Source organism: Daphnia pulicaria, chromosome 8 (assembly GCF_021234035.1).
Source record: "Daphnia pulicaria isolate SC F1-1A chromosome 8, SC_F0-13Bv2, whole genome shotgun sequence".
NCBI classification, from domain to species: domain Eukaryota; kingdom Metazoa; phylum Arthropoda; class Branchiopoda; order Diplostraca; family Daphniidae; genus Daphnia; species Daphnia pulicaria.
This window is the reverse complement of record NC_060920.1, coordinates 10,392,469-10,405,515: the sequence shown is the minus strand read 5'-3', so window position 1 is coordinate 10,405,515 and position 13,047 is coordinate 10,392,469. Positions and strand designations below refer to the sequence as shown.

General features: G+C 41.8%; 1 protein-coding gene across 2 annotated transcripts; it reads left to right on the top strand.

Annotated features, from left to right (window-relative positions):
* The first annotated feature begins 4,518 nt into the window (after positions 1-4,518).
* On the top strand, positions 4,519-7,157 carry LOC124311099 (keratin, type I cytoskeletal 9-like). 2 transcript variants are annotated; one of them, XM_046775404.1, is made up of 9 exons: positions 4,519-4,661; positions 4,733-5,102; positions 5,169-5,234; positions 5,308-5,388; positions 5,553-5,594; positions 5,662-5,805; positions 5,945-6,466; positions 6,540-6,892; positions 6,965-7,157. In XM_046775404.1, the coding sequence occupies exons 1-9, from the start codon at positions 4,644-4,646 to the stop codon at positions 6,992-6,994; spliced, it is 1,626 nt and encodes a 541-aa protein (XP_046631360.1). In that variant the 5' UTR covers positions 4,519-4,643; the 3' UTR covers positions 6,995-7,157. The 2 variants fall into 2 exon arrangements, with proteins under 2 accessions (XP_046631360.1, XP_046631359.1); XM_046775403.1 differs by having other exon boundaries at positions 4,522-4,661; positions 4,730-5,102.
* The last annotated feature ends 5,890 nt before the right edge of the window (positions 7,158-13,047 follow it).

Below are 13,047 nucleotides of genomic sequence, written 5' to 3'. Positions count from 1 at the left end.
AGGTTGTATACCTGGTGTAGCACTAGTCTCTTGTATATGTAAGATCGCAATATGACCCTCATCCATTTCAACCCAGTCGTGTCCTCCTCCTACTTTTCCTGCACCAGTTGTAACTGTTGTAGACTGTACGGATCGCCCTGGTAAACGGCGGTTCTCACGGATGCAGCTGCCCCCTTTTTCCACAGTCACAGCAAAAGTCGGCCAACGTTTTCTTCCCATCACAAAATGACTCTGTTATATCATTCAGTAATTTAAATGAGCGTTATGGGTCTCTGCATCCATTCATCAACTCATTATGTCATCCCAGTCTGGGAAGAAAAACAAAATGTTCAGACCAGTTTTGTAAGAATGTTGTCGACATTGGCGGTGAGTTGCCTTCAGCTACAGATAATAGTTTGTAATAGAAAAAAGAAAGAGGCCCAGCAAAAGATGATGGGAGAGAGCCTGGCAATTTCGCCCAAAAAATATTTCAGTGGGCTTTTACTAGAACCACAGGCTTAGGCTAAATAATGATGATTTATTCCGACTTGCGTGTTTTTTTTTTTGGAGGGGTTTTTCTCTCTCCCAGCGTTGTCGTTATATATTGCCCGTAGTTCAGGTAAAGCAAATCAAGTCCATTAAGGGCTGGAAAACAAATAATTGCAAAACGGAGGGTCGCGTGTGGAAGGACACACAAGACGCCAGAGTCTCCAAGCATCCGCATTTTATTTTTATTTTTCCAAATGATTTCATCTCTTTTTATCTGCCTTAAAAATTTGAATGAAGATGTTTTACTGTCTTGGTACAGTAGCTATCCAAATTGTTTGTTTTGCTACATCTTATTGCTTGCCTCTGGCTACACAAAAAACCACAATCATTTTGAAACTGGAGAAATAATGTAAAAAAGTTTCTCTCGACTTCCGTTCTAATGGCTAGTGGTGGTCAGTGTCTATCAAATTTCGCTACTGCAGCCGCCGCTATACGATGCCATTTCAAAGGTTTTTATGGTGGAGCGAAGCGCAATGTCTAAATTCGTCATGCCGTTGGTAACACGAGATTCATGAGGTTGGTGTTCCTTTCTCTTCTTTTCTCTTTGGCGGTTCTCTCTTTTTTCTTCGGGGTTGGATAATATAAAAATCTACTATACACCGTTGCTGGTCATCGTCTTTCTCCTTGGTTGTTTTATGTACAGCCACTGTATATGCAGCCAAAGATTATATACACGACCGGTTCCTGTCCGAGCGCGCAGGTGAATCAAAATAACCCCAAAATAAAATTTTTTTTAAATGATTCGGAGCGCGTATAACCGACATCCGGTCCAGATGTCCAGTTTCTGCTCTCTCCCAGTATTTAAAGGGGGGTTTTCCCTTGATTGAAATTGTGCAGCCATTTTAATAGTGTGGTGTCCTTGTGACTGTTGTGTAATGGAAAAGTTCCAAAGTAAAAGTTGTTGCCTGTCCTTGAACGCACAGAACCTGACGGCCGAATAACAGACGACGGGCCTGTGAAAAAAGCTCGCATGATCAGTAGAAAACAAAACAAACAAATGTCGTCGAGTTTCACTTTCTCCCATAAACTATTATAAGCCGATGAAAGGCCCTTTTCCTTTTTTTTTTTGTCAACCAGCAATCACGGAGATTTTTGAGAAGTGGGGAGGGGGTTGTTGCCTGACGGCCGACCGCAAAACACACACAGTATCATTTCACGTAATGCACTGGAAGGCCTACCGTCTGCCGTCTTGACATTTTTCCAACTTTCTCCATCAACTTGATCCGCCTCTTTTAAAATGTGGCTTTTCGAATCAACCTGATAGGCTCTAGGATCCTTGACCGTAAGCGCTCAGCTGTTGATGTGAATTATTCTCTCCCCATAAAAATAACAAAAAAAATGTTAGAATAATGTTCAACACTTGAAAACCCATTCTTGTGCCAAAATTTCAATGGGGTTTATTTTCTTTCTTTTATTCTTCGATTGTCAGATTTATCGACAACCAACATAAAAGAGGAATTTCGCCTCCCCTGGTGTCCACTGTCCAGTGTTCACACTTTTTTTTCTTCTCAGTAATTCTTCTCATGAGAAGAAAAGAAAAAAGGTTATTATAACCACGCTGGTGGAGAGTATATCGCCGTTAATGGACACCTCTCTTAACATTCTCTCAAAACAGTTCACGTCATAAATATATAAGAGAGAGAGCCCCATACAAGGCCCAATGGTCAGCCAGATTTTCCTAAAAATAGAATTGTTGTGGCGAGAGGATAGCGGGTCCGATGCGGTGGTCCTGCCTCAAATTAGAAGGGTTCTATATATATGTAGTCCAGGGCGGCAAGCAAAGACGGACATAACGCACAGGTGAGTCCTCCGACTCCCTGTTACGATTTTGGATGTATTTGTGCCCCCTCCGTTTGCTGGACTAGAAAAAATAAAGGGTGTTGGGGGGGTTCCTATTCTTTGATTTTTTGTTCTTCTTTTTATTCATCGTTTTTAATTCTATAGTTTCTCTCTGAATGCGATTAAGCCTTTTTTCCTGCGAAAAACCAGGGCACCCTACTATATAGAGAGGAAAGGATCGTCATAAAAACCCCTTTGACTCTTCTGGTGTGTTGCGGGCGGCTCTCTTTTTTTTTACCACTCGGCATTGTGTCTTGTACACCTTCAAACTTATCCGACACCTTCCTTTGGGGCTCTAATCACGGGTATTTATCGCCATTCAGCCGAGGAGGACGAAAAATGTAACTACAATCCCACATAACAAAGGATGAGGTCGCCCCTTTTGAATTCGATTTCCTATGAGCTCTCTCTTGTGCGGACTCCTCCGCTTTTATTTTCGGTTAATTATAGGAAAACTCAGCCGGACTACCACAACCGACCAAGTTGAATTGATTCTAATTATTGACAACGATATAACTGTGTGTCGCTTTGAGTCGCCTTTCAAGAAATACAAGGCTAAATGGGCCCAACCCTTGATCGTTACCGTGCTCCAGTTTGGACTTTTGAATATTGTAAGTATAGCGGCGGAATAGGCCGTGCTGGATGTCTAGAAGGGTTGCATTATTCTTTCAAAATCCCCTTTTAACCCTATTGTTTGGCGTAATTGAGTTTCCCTGGCTTCATCTTCTTCGAGTTCACCTACAGTATGTAATAACCGACGTAGACTCACATTTCCGTCGTAACTGAAGAACGCTCTTCAGCTTACATTCTGTCTAAATCGACCTAAACATGTTGGGCAATTTCTATTGCCGCCTGGGCTATACTACGTGCTCAAATGGAAATAGAAAGTGGACCATGTAGGAGATGATTGCTATTCTTTTTTGCTGAGCTTTTCTGACACTTCTGACGTGACTGTTCACTTTCTGACGATCAACAAACTGGTTGAAATGGATCAGACAAGCGAAGGAAATTGACTCTTTCATGACACATCATTTGTCTTCTTATTTTCTTTCCCTGAGCTTACAAATCAGGCTCTACAGTTCAAATAGATGTTTAAGATTCTTTTACTGACTTTGCTGTGTATAATTGGCTAGACGGAAAAGGTTGTCCGGTTTTCATTCCCACTGGTTTCTATAGCGCAATAATTGGTGGCTGCGCGCTCGACCCGTTTGTCTGTAGCGGCTTTTCCGCGTTACCAATCACAGCTAGGCAAAGGGCTAAATAAGGAATGGACTCGTACAACGACGCACGGAAGTCGGCACATAATTGGACCTATCGAACCAGTTTTCGTTTTCTAATACGCTTAAATTTAGCGGGAAGAAAAACTATTTGGTTGCCTAGACAGTCACACAAAATAACAAATTCCTTCCTTACCGAGAAGAATCACAAAAATGTTAGACCTTTAACGCAAATACTTTGACTGTAAAAGTCGACGGTACGTGAAAATGTTTTATTAATCTTATATTTCCAGGTATTTGTCACTTGTCAAAGAAACGGACGTTAAGGAGAGCGACTTTGTGCAGGTTATTCTGCGTGTGTTCCAGAGTGCGCTTGATGTGAAAGTTGAATCCAAAAATCTAGCAGAATGATAGACAAATATTCGACGCCAATCCTTCACGGAGAAATCAAACAAGTTAATCAAGTTTGAAACAAAAAATTGTCTCTTGAATTTTTTTTTAGAAAACTGCCAAGTAAAAGAAAGTTAACTTGAGCATTCCGGGCGGGCACATATGGCAAACAAGAAACACCTCCAATGACGCATAGACAAGGATAGGCTACATGGCCATAAGAAAAAAGGAAAAAAAAAAAAAATTCCCAGAAAGAATCGAATTACAACAAAAATCTATTACTATCCTGAATATAAACAAGCCCGGCCGAATAACAATGAAATGGATTAACGAATGTCTTGATGATATCGAAAAACTCGTTCAACGGACTTTCTTGTCGTCTACTTTGCCAGCCTCTCGTCAGGTTTTTCTATGACAGCTTTCTTTCACTCACTCGATTGAACTGCTGTATAGATGTCAATTGTACATTTTCACTTATCCTTAACTATTTATGGAGAAAAAAACAAACCAAAACAAAAAAAGAAACAAAGATTTCCAACTAGGGGTTATAAAAGGGCCAGTCACTATGGCTAGGATTGGCCACATCGTCACCAACTCTTTGCCGACTTGGATATGTCAATGGCTCAATCGTGAACATTTGAAGATCCTCGTCGATTGCAGCACCCAAAAATGACCATTTCTTCTAAAGTAGTAGTAGTTTAATTTACGCTTGGTTGTCCATTCATTTCTTTTTCATGTGAAATTGTTTTGTCCAGCAGATCGTGTTGGTGCTGGCCGTAGTGATTTCGGTGGCCTACGCCGCGGAGGTGACCAAAGGCGATTTGGCGGTAGCTGAGAGCAAAGGGAAGAAGCAACACGTAGTTTTAGTTTACGACGACGACTACGGAAGCAGTTACGGAAGCAGCGGAAGTAGCTACGGAGGAGGTGGCAGCAGCTACGGAAGCAGTTACGACAGCTACGATGACGGCTACGAGGTCAAAGTTAAAGCTAAAGGTAAAGGTAAGGGCAAAGGCAAAAGCAAGGGTCTCCGAACTACTTACGGCTATGACGGACCCAGCTATAGTCCCATCAGCTACGGTGGGAGCAGCTACGGTGGGAGCAGCTACGGTGGAAGCAGCTACGGCGGAGGTAATTTAATATTCAGACTTTCATAACTTGAAACTAAAAATCATCAAATGATTTGACTGAAATTAGGACACGACGTCGTAATCGTACAGAAAGGCAAAGCCAAAGGACATGGACACAAGGGAAAAGGACATGGTAATAACAAATAAGTTTTGATTAAAAATCTACTTTCAAGTCATTTGGCAAACTTTTCTTTCGTTTCAATCAGGACATGGTTATAGCGCTGGACACAGTGGTGGATACAGTAGCGGATACAGTAGTGGATACGGTGGCAGCGGATATAGTGGTGGTAAGTGACACTTTGGAATTCTTTTTTTCGAAGAAAACTTGTTCAGACATTTTCTGATAAGACAATTCAGGTCTGCACGACAATGGGACAATAATGGGACCCAGAATGTTGACGTGATAAGTGAAATTGACGCGTGTTTTTTGTTGTTGTTGAATTCAATTCAGGGCACACCAAAGGAAAGGGCAAAAAAGTAAAAGTACACCAAGGTAAGACATGACATCACGTTCTACTGTAATCGAACAACTCATTGAAATCGCATTTCAACTTCATCAGTTGTAGGTTACAGTTCCGGCGGATACAGTAGCGGAGGTGGATACGGAGGCGGAGGTGGATACGGAGGCGGAGGCGGTGGTGGAGGATCGGGTAGCGGTGGATCCAGCGACGAAGACAGCTCGAACGGCGGCGGCGGTGGCGGAGGTAAAGATAAAATGTCTTCCAAGCCCAAAAACAACTAAATCATTTCTACCCAAATTTTGGTTTGACTTTTCACATTCGTGTTGACAGTGTTAATGCTATTTTTATTAAATATTATGTTAAATCGATAATTATTCATTAGGTGGCTACAAGAGTGGTGGTGGTGGGGGTGGAAAGAGTGCCGCTGCTTCCGAACTCACTACCGCTGTATTCATTCCAGCAGCAGTAGCAGCCGCTCCAGCCGTAGTTGAAGCCGTCGCTCCTGCAATCGTTTCTGATACGGGTAGCGAATCGGTGGGCGAAGGATCGGGCACGATTTCATCCGCCGTTGTGACAAGCGAAGACGGCGGAGGTGGCGCTGGTGTCGCCGTAGCCGATGCGACTGCAGTTGCTGCCGGCGGAGGTGAAGCAGCAGCTGTCAGTGAAGCCGTCGCTGATGCGCCGGCATCTGGCGGTGAAGCAGAAGCGAGTGGAGGCGAAGGCGGTGGTGAAGCAAGTGCTGGAGGTGAAGCAACGGCAAGTGGGGGTGGCGAAGCATCCGCAGGAGAATCAGCTGCAACTGGTGAAGGAGCCGGTGGAGGTGAAGCAAGTGCCAGCGCCAAAAGAAGCGTCGCTTCTGTTGGAGGAGAAAATAATGTCACCGTTAGTGAAAACAAACCAATAAGTAAGCAGATCAGGCATATGACATGTGAATATTTATTTTTATTTACTTAAATATTGTGGTTATCTTTCTTTAGTTCCTCAAAACGGATTCAGCATTCCTCCAGCCACTAGTTCTAATATACCCAGCCGCCCTTCTTCGAATAACCGTCCTTCTTCATCCAACAATCGAAATCCTTCCGGTAATCGCAATCCTTCCGGCAACCGTCCACCTTCCGGCAACCGTCCTCCTCAAAGAAATCGCCCTTCACCTGGAAATCGGCCTAATCAAGGCAACCGTTCACCTCCTCCTGTCAGACGTTCTCCTCCGTCTGGTTCTGCCCGCTCTCCTTCATCTTCTGCTGGCCGTTCTCAGCCGTCATCAGTTCGTAATCCAAGGGCCGGTCCACCAACAGACTCAACTACGACCTTGCTCGATCTTCCTTGGCCGGTACACAATGAAAACGTTTCACTCACGTCAGAATGTAATTTATTGAATGGTTTTTTTAAATCATTATTCTAGAAACCAAAACAGTTTTTGATTCCTGGATAACATACAACAGAGAAAACCCAAACAAGGAAAACTACAACTCCAAAGGGATTTTTTTAAAGATTTTATATAAAGATTAAAAATATTACGTATTATGCATTGCAAAGACGCCACCAATAATAATCGTTCGTTAACACGGAAGCAAAATACAGATTTTGGCGTTAAATGCCCTCCTAGTATTTTCCGACAATACAAATAATCCATTTCAAAGGCTCGTCATTCATTCGAGATTTTACTGATTCAAGAGCCCAGAAAAGTCTCGCTAGAAAAATTCGACCTAGCTCCCAGCGTTAAACAGTATTTGTTAAATGTGAGAATGTTGTTTGGTTTTCTCATTAAATTTTCTCAGCAGTTCCGGTCGGAGTCAAAACAGCAGCCGGGCTGTCTGGTCTTTGATTTCCGCGCCGAGTTCTTATTTCCGAGCACATTTTTTGGGGATAACCTCCGTCTCCCATGGTGTCTAGCCCAGCTGAAATAATTACGAAGAAATGAGACGATGAAAAAATAACAAATGAGATGAATGCAATTACACGTGTAAAGAGACTTGTTGAGACTTGGGATAAGCCCCAACAAGTCGTAACTGACTACCCCAACAGTTTATAGCGATGAATCAGATTTTTAAGTACACGACTGTCATCTCAAGCAAGTGGGAGCAGCTTCCTCTTTTTCGCCGCCACACAAGACCCCCCACGCAATGCATAATCACCAGCGTCTAATTTTATGTAATACGAATGAACACACTGCTATTTCGGGTTCATATTTATTTGTGGGAAAACAAGTGTTGAATCTTTTACGATGTACACAGGCAAACGAGTCAGCAAGTTCAAATTAAAAATTTGAAAGTCGTAAAAAAAAAGAACCGGTTCACCAAACGATCCAGTGGATTTTAAGTTTTAATGCAAGGCCGTCATTTGTCCCTATAGTGGGCCTAGTCTATATATGATGGGCGCTGAGTTGGACTATATATATGGACCTCCGTATGGCTGACTGCATAACTTGCTCTTAATTTATTGTTCTCGTTTCTTTCTTTTTTTTTTTCGCCAGTTGGGGGTCGCTTTTTGGAGAACTACTTCCTTCAGCGGACAGCCGAGGACAGAGATGGGAAGGAACATGTATAGCGGATAAACTCACAGGTACCGACTGAGGTGTTACTAGGCCTTTTGCTACTTTGGTCCATTTCCCGTGGATTGCTTTCACCGTAGCCTTTGAGATAAAGGGAAAAACTCTTACGCGTAAATATGAAGACCAATAAAAATACTTAATAATGAACCTTAGCGCTAAAGCAAAATCCAAAAGGAGCTTCGACTCTAATTTTACCTAGGAGAAATGGGAAAAGAAAAAAAGAACCCGCTAGTGATAAAAAAAAATTCTTTCAGGGGTATTTTCATTTTCTGAATTAAAATACAAAAAGGTGTAGACCAGTAAAGAAAGAGATTCTGTGAAAAGATATAAGGGAAAAAAAAACGAGCATCCAGTAAAAAACTATGAATGGACCAAAATGTAAACCAGTGGGGAAGAAATGAACTTACCCTCACGCAAGTTCATTCAACAATTTCTTATCAACAGTCCATTAACTGTTTTTATTTTCTCTCTGGTGAGAGTCTTATAAGAACCCCATTGGCATTAGCTGTTGTGATTAGACCCTGTGTATAGTCTTTGGAGAGTGATGGGTAATAAACCCCTCGACTTTTTCGTTAGCTTCTTTTTTTTCCGTCGCCGCAGGTGGTCACGGAAGGTTCTATCAATGGATAGGGAACGGAAGATTTGGAGATTGCGTGCCCATCACACCTTGAATCGATCGGAGCCGTGGAATCTACGGACAGTCGAGTGTTCCGGTGGAGGATGTTTTTTTACGATGTACAGATCCTAACAAGCAAAAGGAAAGTTGTTATTATTATTACAAGACTATCAATCGATTCTATCGGTTTGAGCGTCTACCGCAGTGGTACTATTTTCAAATCATTTCGTAGTACAGCACTGCCTGGCGCAGGTAATCACTGGAGGCGTGTCCTTACCACATAAACCTTCATTGATGGACTGAACTTTCAAAGATTTAGACGCGGCATTTGCTTCTGTGGCTGCCGCTTTTTTTTTCATTCTTAACTGTAAATCCCATTTCTTTTGTAACGTGTTTGATTGCCACCGGCTTCTACCGATGAGCGGCTAACCGGAAACGGCAGGTCTTTGCTTGACGGCCAAAGGTAAGACAATCGAAACGTCGATGAATGATTTTCGAGAGGCAATCGATAACAACGTCACGGTCAGTCCGACAGTTGATCCATCCACAATTAGTTTAGAGGCTGTCGTACCTGCCTCAATCATCAGTTTAACTTGACCAAGAAACCATATCTTTTCGTATAGTGTTGTTGTCTTAACGGTCGCACAAAGGATGTTTACCAACAACTGCTTTTATTAAGGCTTCTGGGCTCCTTTTCAAATGACACTTGAGGGTCATCTCGTTGGACCCGAATGGAAAAAGGGAAAGTCGAAGTGGGGACCAAAAGTGACGGCACGCGACGCTTTCTTCTGTCCAACCGAGTGTTGGTTAGTTGTGATGGCGGTTCTACGCGTATTTACACCACATGTACAGTCCAGCCTGACCATTTTTATCCACCGGAAAGGAGAGCAGAACCCCCCCCCCCCCCTTCAAAATACATGAAATGAAATGAAGCGTGGAGCAGGTGGTCAGAGTCCAGTGAACAACCAACGACCCCTCTTTTGTCTAATCATATATATCTTTCACCTGTGGGATTGCACTGAACATGTACAATTGTACACGTTCGCTAGAGTTCCAGCACATCTACCCCTCATATGAACTGCTATCACGTAAAAGTGGGAAACTTCAATAATACCATTTTTACCATTTCGGGCTGCAAAATTAAGAAAAAGGGTTCAATTTGATGGACAGATCGTCTGAATGATAAAGTAAGAGGCGAGTGGTTTGTTTTAAGGAACTCGCCTTGATGAAGTTCAGAGGTCGCAATGCATCTTGTGAAATGTTTTGGGAGAAAGTGATAGGGAGAAGTGAGAGAAGAATGGAGACAAAATCTGGGACTCCATCCACTAAAATGGATTGGCTGGTGAGACCTGGAGTGATGTGTGTTGTTGTCAAAACAGTATGGACCCCCATAGATTGACCCCAAACTTGTTCCAAATAAATTTACGAGGCCAAACTCTGACGAGAGACTAGTCCATCGATGAAAAGCCGAGAAAACTTGAGATGGGTAAAGGGGTATATCCACTACATAGGACGCCTTGAAAGGTCTCCCTGCAGGGTAAAGAATAGGTAGGAAGTAGAAGTGATATCATCGGGTACCATCGGTAGTCCAGCAACAAATCAGTCAACTGGACTTCCTTCGTCTCTTTTTCTGACCTCTCCCTGTCCCATCGCAGACATTTAAATTTAGTAAACAACAACATTGATCAGCAAAATAGATTCAAGGGACAGTGGCGATTTAGTAGAGTGGCTCGTGTCGTGTCACAATGCACAGCATGACTTCCATTTAACTATGCGACCCGCTATCTGATCAACTGGATCCATGGCAAAGATTCAATGGCAGACAAAAAAAGCTCTTTGAAATCTCAATATACGAACAAAAAGGCAAAAAGAAGAAGCTATTCTTACTTTAGAGAAGGCAGATATCCATAGCAAAGGTTCATCATCGTCAACGTCTCTCACCTACCGATAGAATCCACAAATAACAAGTGAAGGCAATTGACGTCAAATTGTGGTGGCTGAAATGGGCTGCATTCGGAAGATATTTTTCTTTCTTCACTTTTTCAGCGTCCATAAAGAAGCGACACTTGATGAGAGCCACTTCAGGGACCACCTGCTCGGCTGCCTGTACTAGAATTTTAGATTCCAATATGCCAGCAAGCGATATTACACAAAGAATCGACAATGACTGTTGTTGAAAATTTTAGAAAAAGATGAGAAGGTTGAAAACTTAATGAATGTCGTCAACTGCTGTTTAGCTTTTGTTTCCCCGGATTCTGTTTAGCCTCCCTCTTCATCTCATTAGCCAAAATCATTCAGTCCAGTCCAGATCAACATTTTGCTGCAGCCAAGGATCACCATTCTTCTTCTTCAATTCTTCTTGCTACAACATATTAAGTTATGTTTTCAACGGAACGAAATGGATCTGGTTCCCGAAACGACCCAGCACCTATAAAATCAAACCTACCGGTACCACTTGCTTGATTATCTTTTTATAATAAGATCGTTTAACTCCGTTTGTCGACCATGCCGTACCAAAACTTTCTCCCATGCCGTAGGGCCGTAGGATGTAAAATTCTTTTTCAAAAGGCCGGCACTTTGGAATAATTTCGTTTTCATTTTTTTTTTTCAATCTGATGACCATGATTCATTTTCTGGCTCTCAGCACTGGCATTTGTAATCTCCTCGTGGTTAATTGCAACCGAATGTAAAAAGTTACCCCTCCAGCGTTTGAATTAAGACGTTACTTTCGTTTTTGGTTTACTCTCCACTCTTTAGAAAGATTTGAAAAAAGGTTTTGTTTGCATTGAAGCAGAAAGGGCGATCAAACCGAGGTTGTGGCGTTGAATAAGTAACGAATTTTGGAAATGGTGCAAGACAGATGGTCAATGGAATCAGATACCAAACATGGCCGATCAGATCCGAAGCTAGGAAACTGCAACGATACAGCTAGTATAGTTTTCTTTTCCTTAAGGTGGTGACACTTGATCCCATTTGGTGTTCTCCTTCCTGTTTGAATATAGTTCCCTTCTTGTAATTTGTGTGGGCGTTTGCTCAGTGTATTCAATATGGACGCAGACCACTATGGTTAACAGCGATAGCGATTTCGATAGTTTATTGCTATTATTTTTCTATCTTTTAAAAGAAGCTTGTTTGGGTAGCAATTGCTATATCCTGAGAAAAACACGACGAACCTGTTCCATTTTTAATATGTGAAGCCATAAATCCCCACGTGCCCGATGTAAATTGAGATTGCTGTTTTCAATCAGACGGTGGTCATCCGGTAAATTTTCTGATGGCCTCAACTTGCCGGAAGTTATTGTTCACTGAACCATATTTTGGTTATTGTTTTGTTTTGCATTGGGATTCTTTTGACAAAATATTTCTTATTGAGCCAAAATCATGTATGAATGGAATATATTAAAACCTAGATTAAATCCAAACCAAAAAAGAATTTGATGGGGAAATATGATGGGAGTGCAATTGCGTGCTTTTATTTGAAACGGCTTTCTATTTTCAGTCAACAGTTTAGTAGTTTACCAATGTAATCTTAAATGATACAGTGGAGACAGTCACAATCAAGTGGATCGTTTTCAAACATGCGCTCTGTACGGTAGACATTTTCTATCTGTAAATGCTGTGGTTTTCAACCTTTTACTTTTTTTGAAGTTTTGGGGGTTGAGGGGCAATTATTTGGAAAGCGACCATTTGACTTTCGAAAACAAATAGAATTAAAGAAATGAAAAAAATATATAGACGACATGAAACACACACGACGGCCTCTCTGCGAAGGCCTAGGCCACTGGATGCAAACTTGACAGGCAGATTATACACGGCTGCTGGATCTGTTGACCGTTGACATTTGCTTACTACTTTTTGTTCTCCTTCTCCCCCGCCTCTTTCTCTACTAAAATTTCTTGGGCAAAGAGAAACAATCCGAGAAAACGAAATTTCAAGAAAAGACAAAAATTGTTGAAAATTTGTTGCCTCGGATATTTCAAATGTCCTCCTCCTTTCAAATAGTTTTCATAGTGAAGTTCAGATTGGATATCTTAAAATGGAACACTTGAGTTAAACTCAAAAACTAGGTCGTGTTTTCTAAACTTACGTAAGAAAAAATAATTAAGTTTTGAGATTTTTTGTGAAACAACGTTCTTTTATCCCAGGAAAAAAAATTTAACTGAAAAAAAAAAGGAACGGGCAGCTGGATGACGAGTCAGGTGTAATGCAAAATAATGTGCAATCGGCAAGTTGTATATATATAAAAAATCTTATTCCACTGGCTGCCGAATTACTATTGGGTCTAATTTAGCTGCCAGGTTACCAGGGACATGTAAGG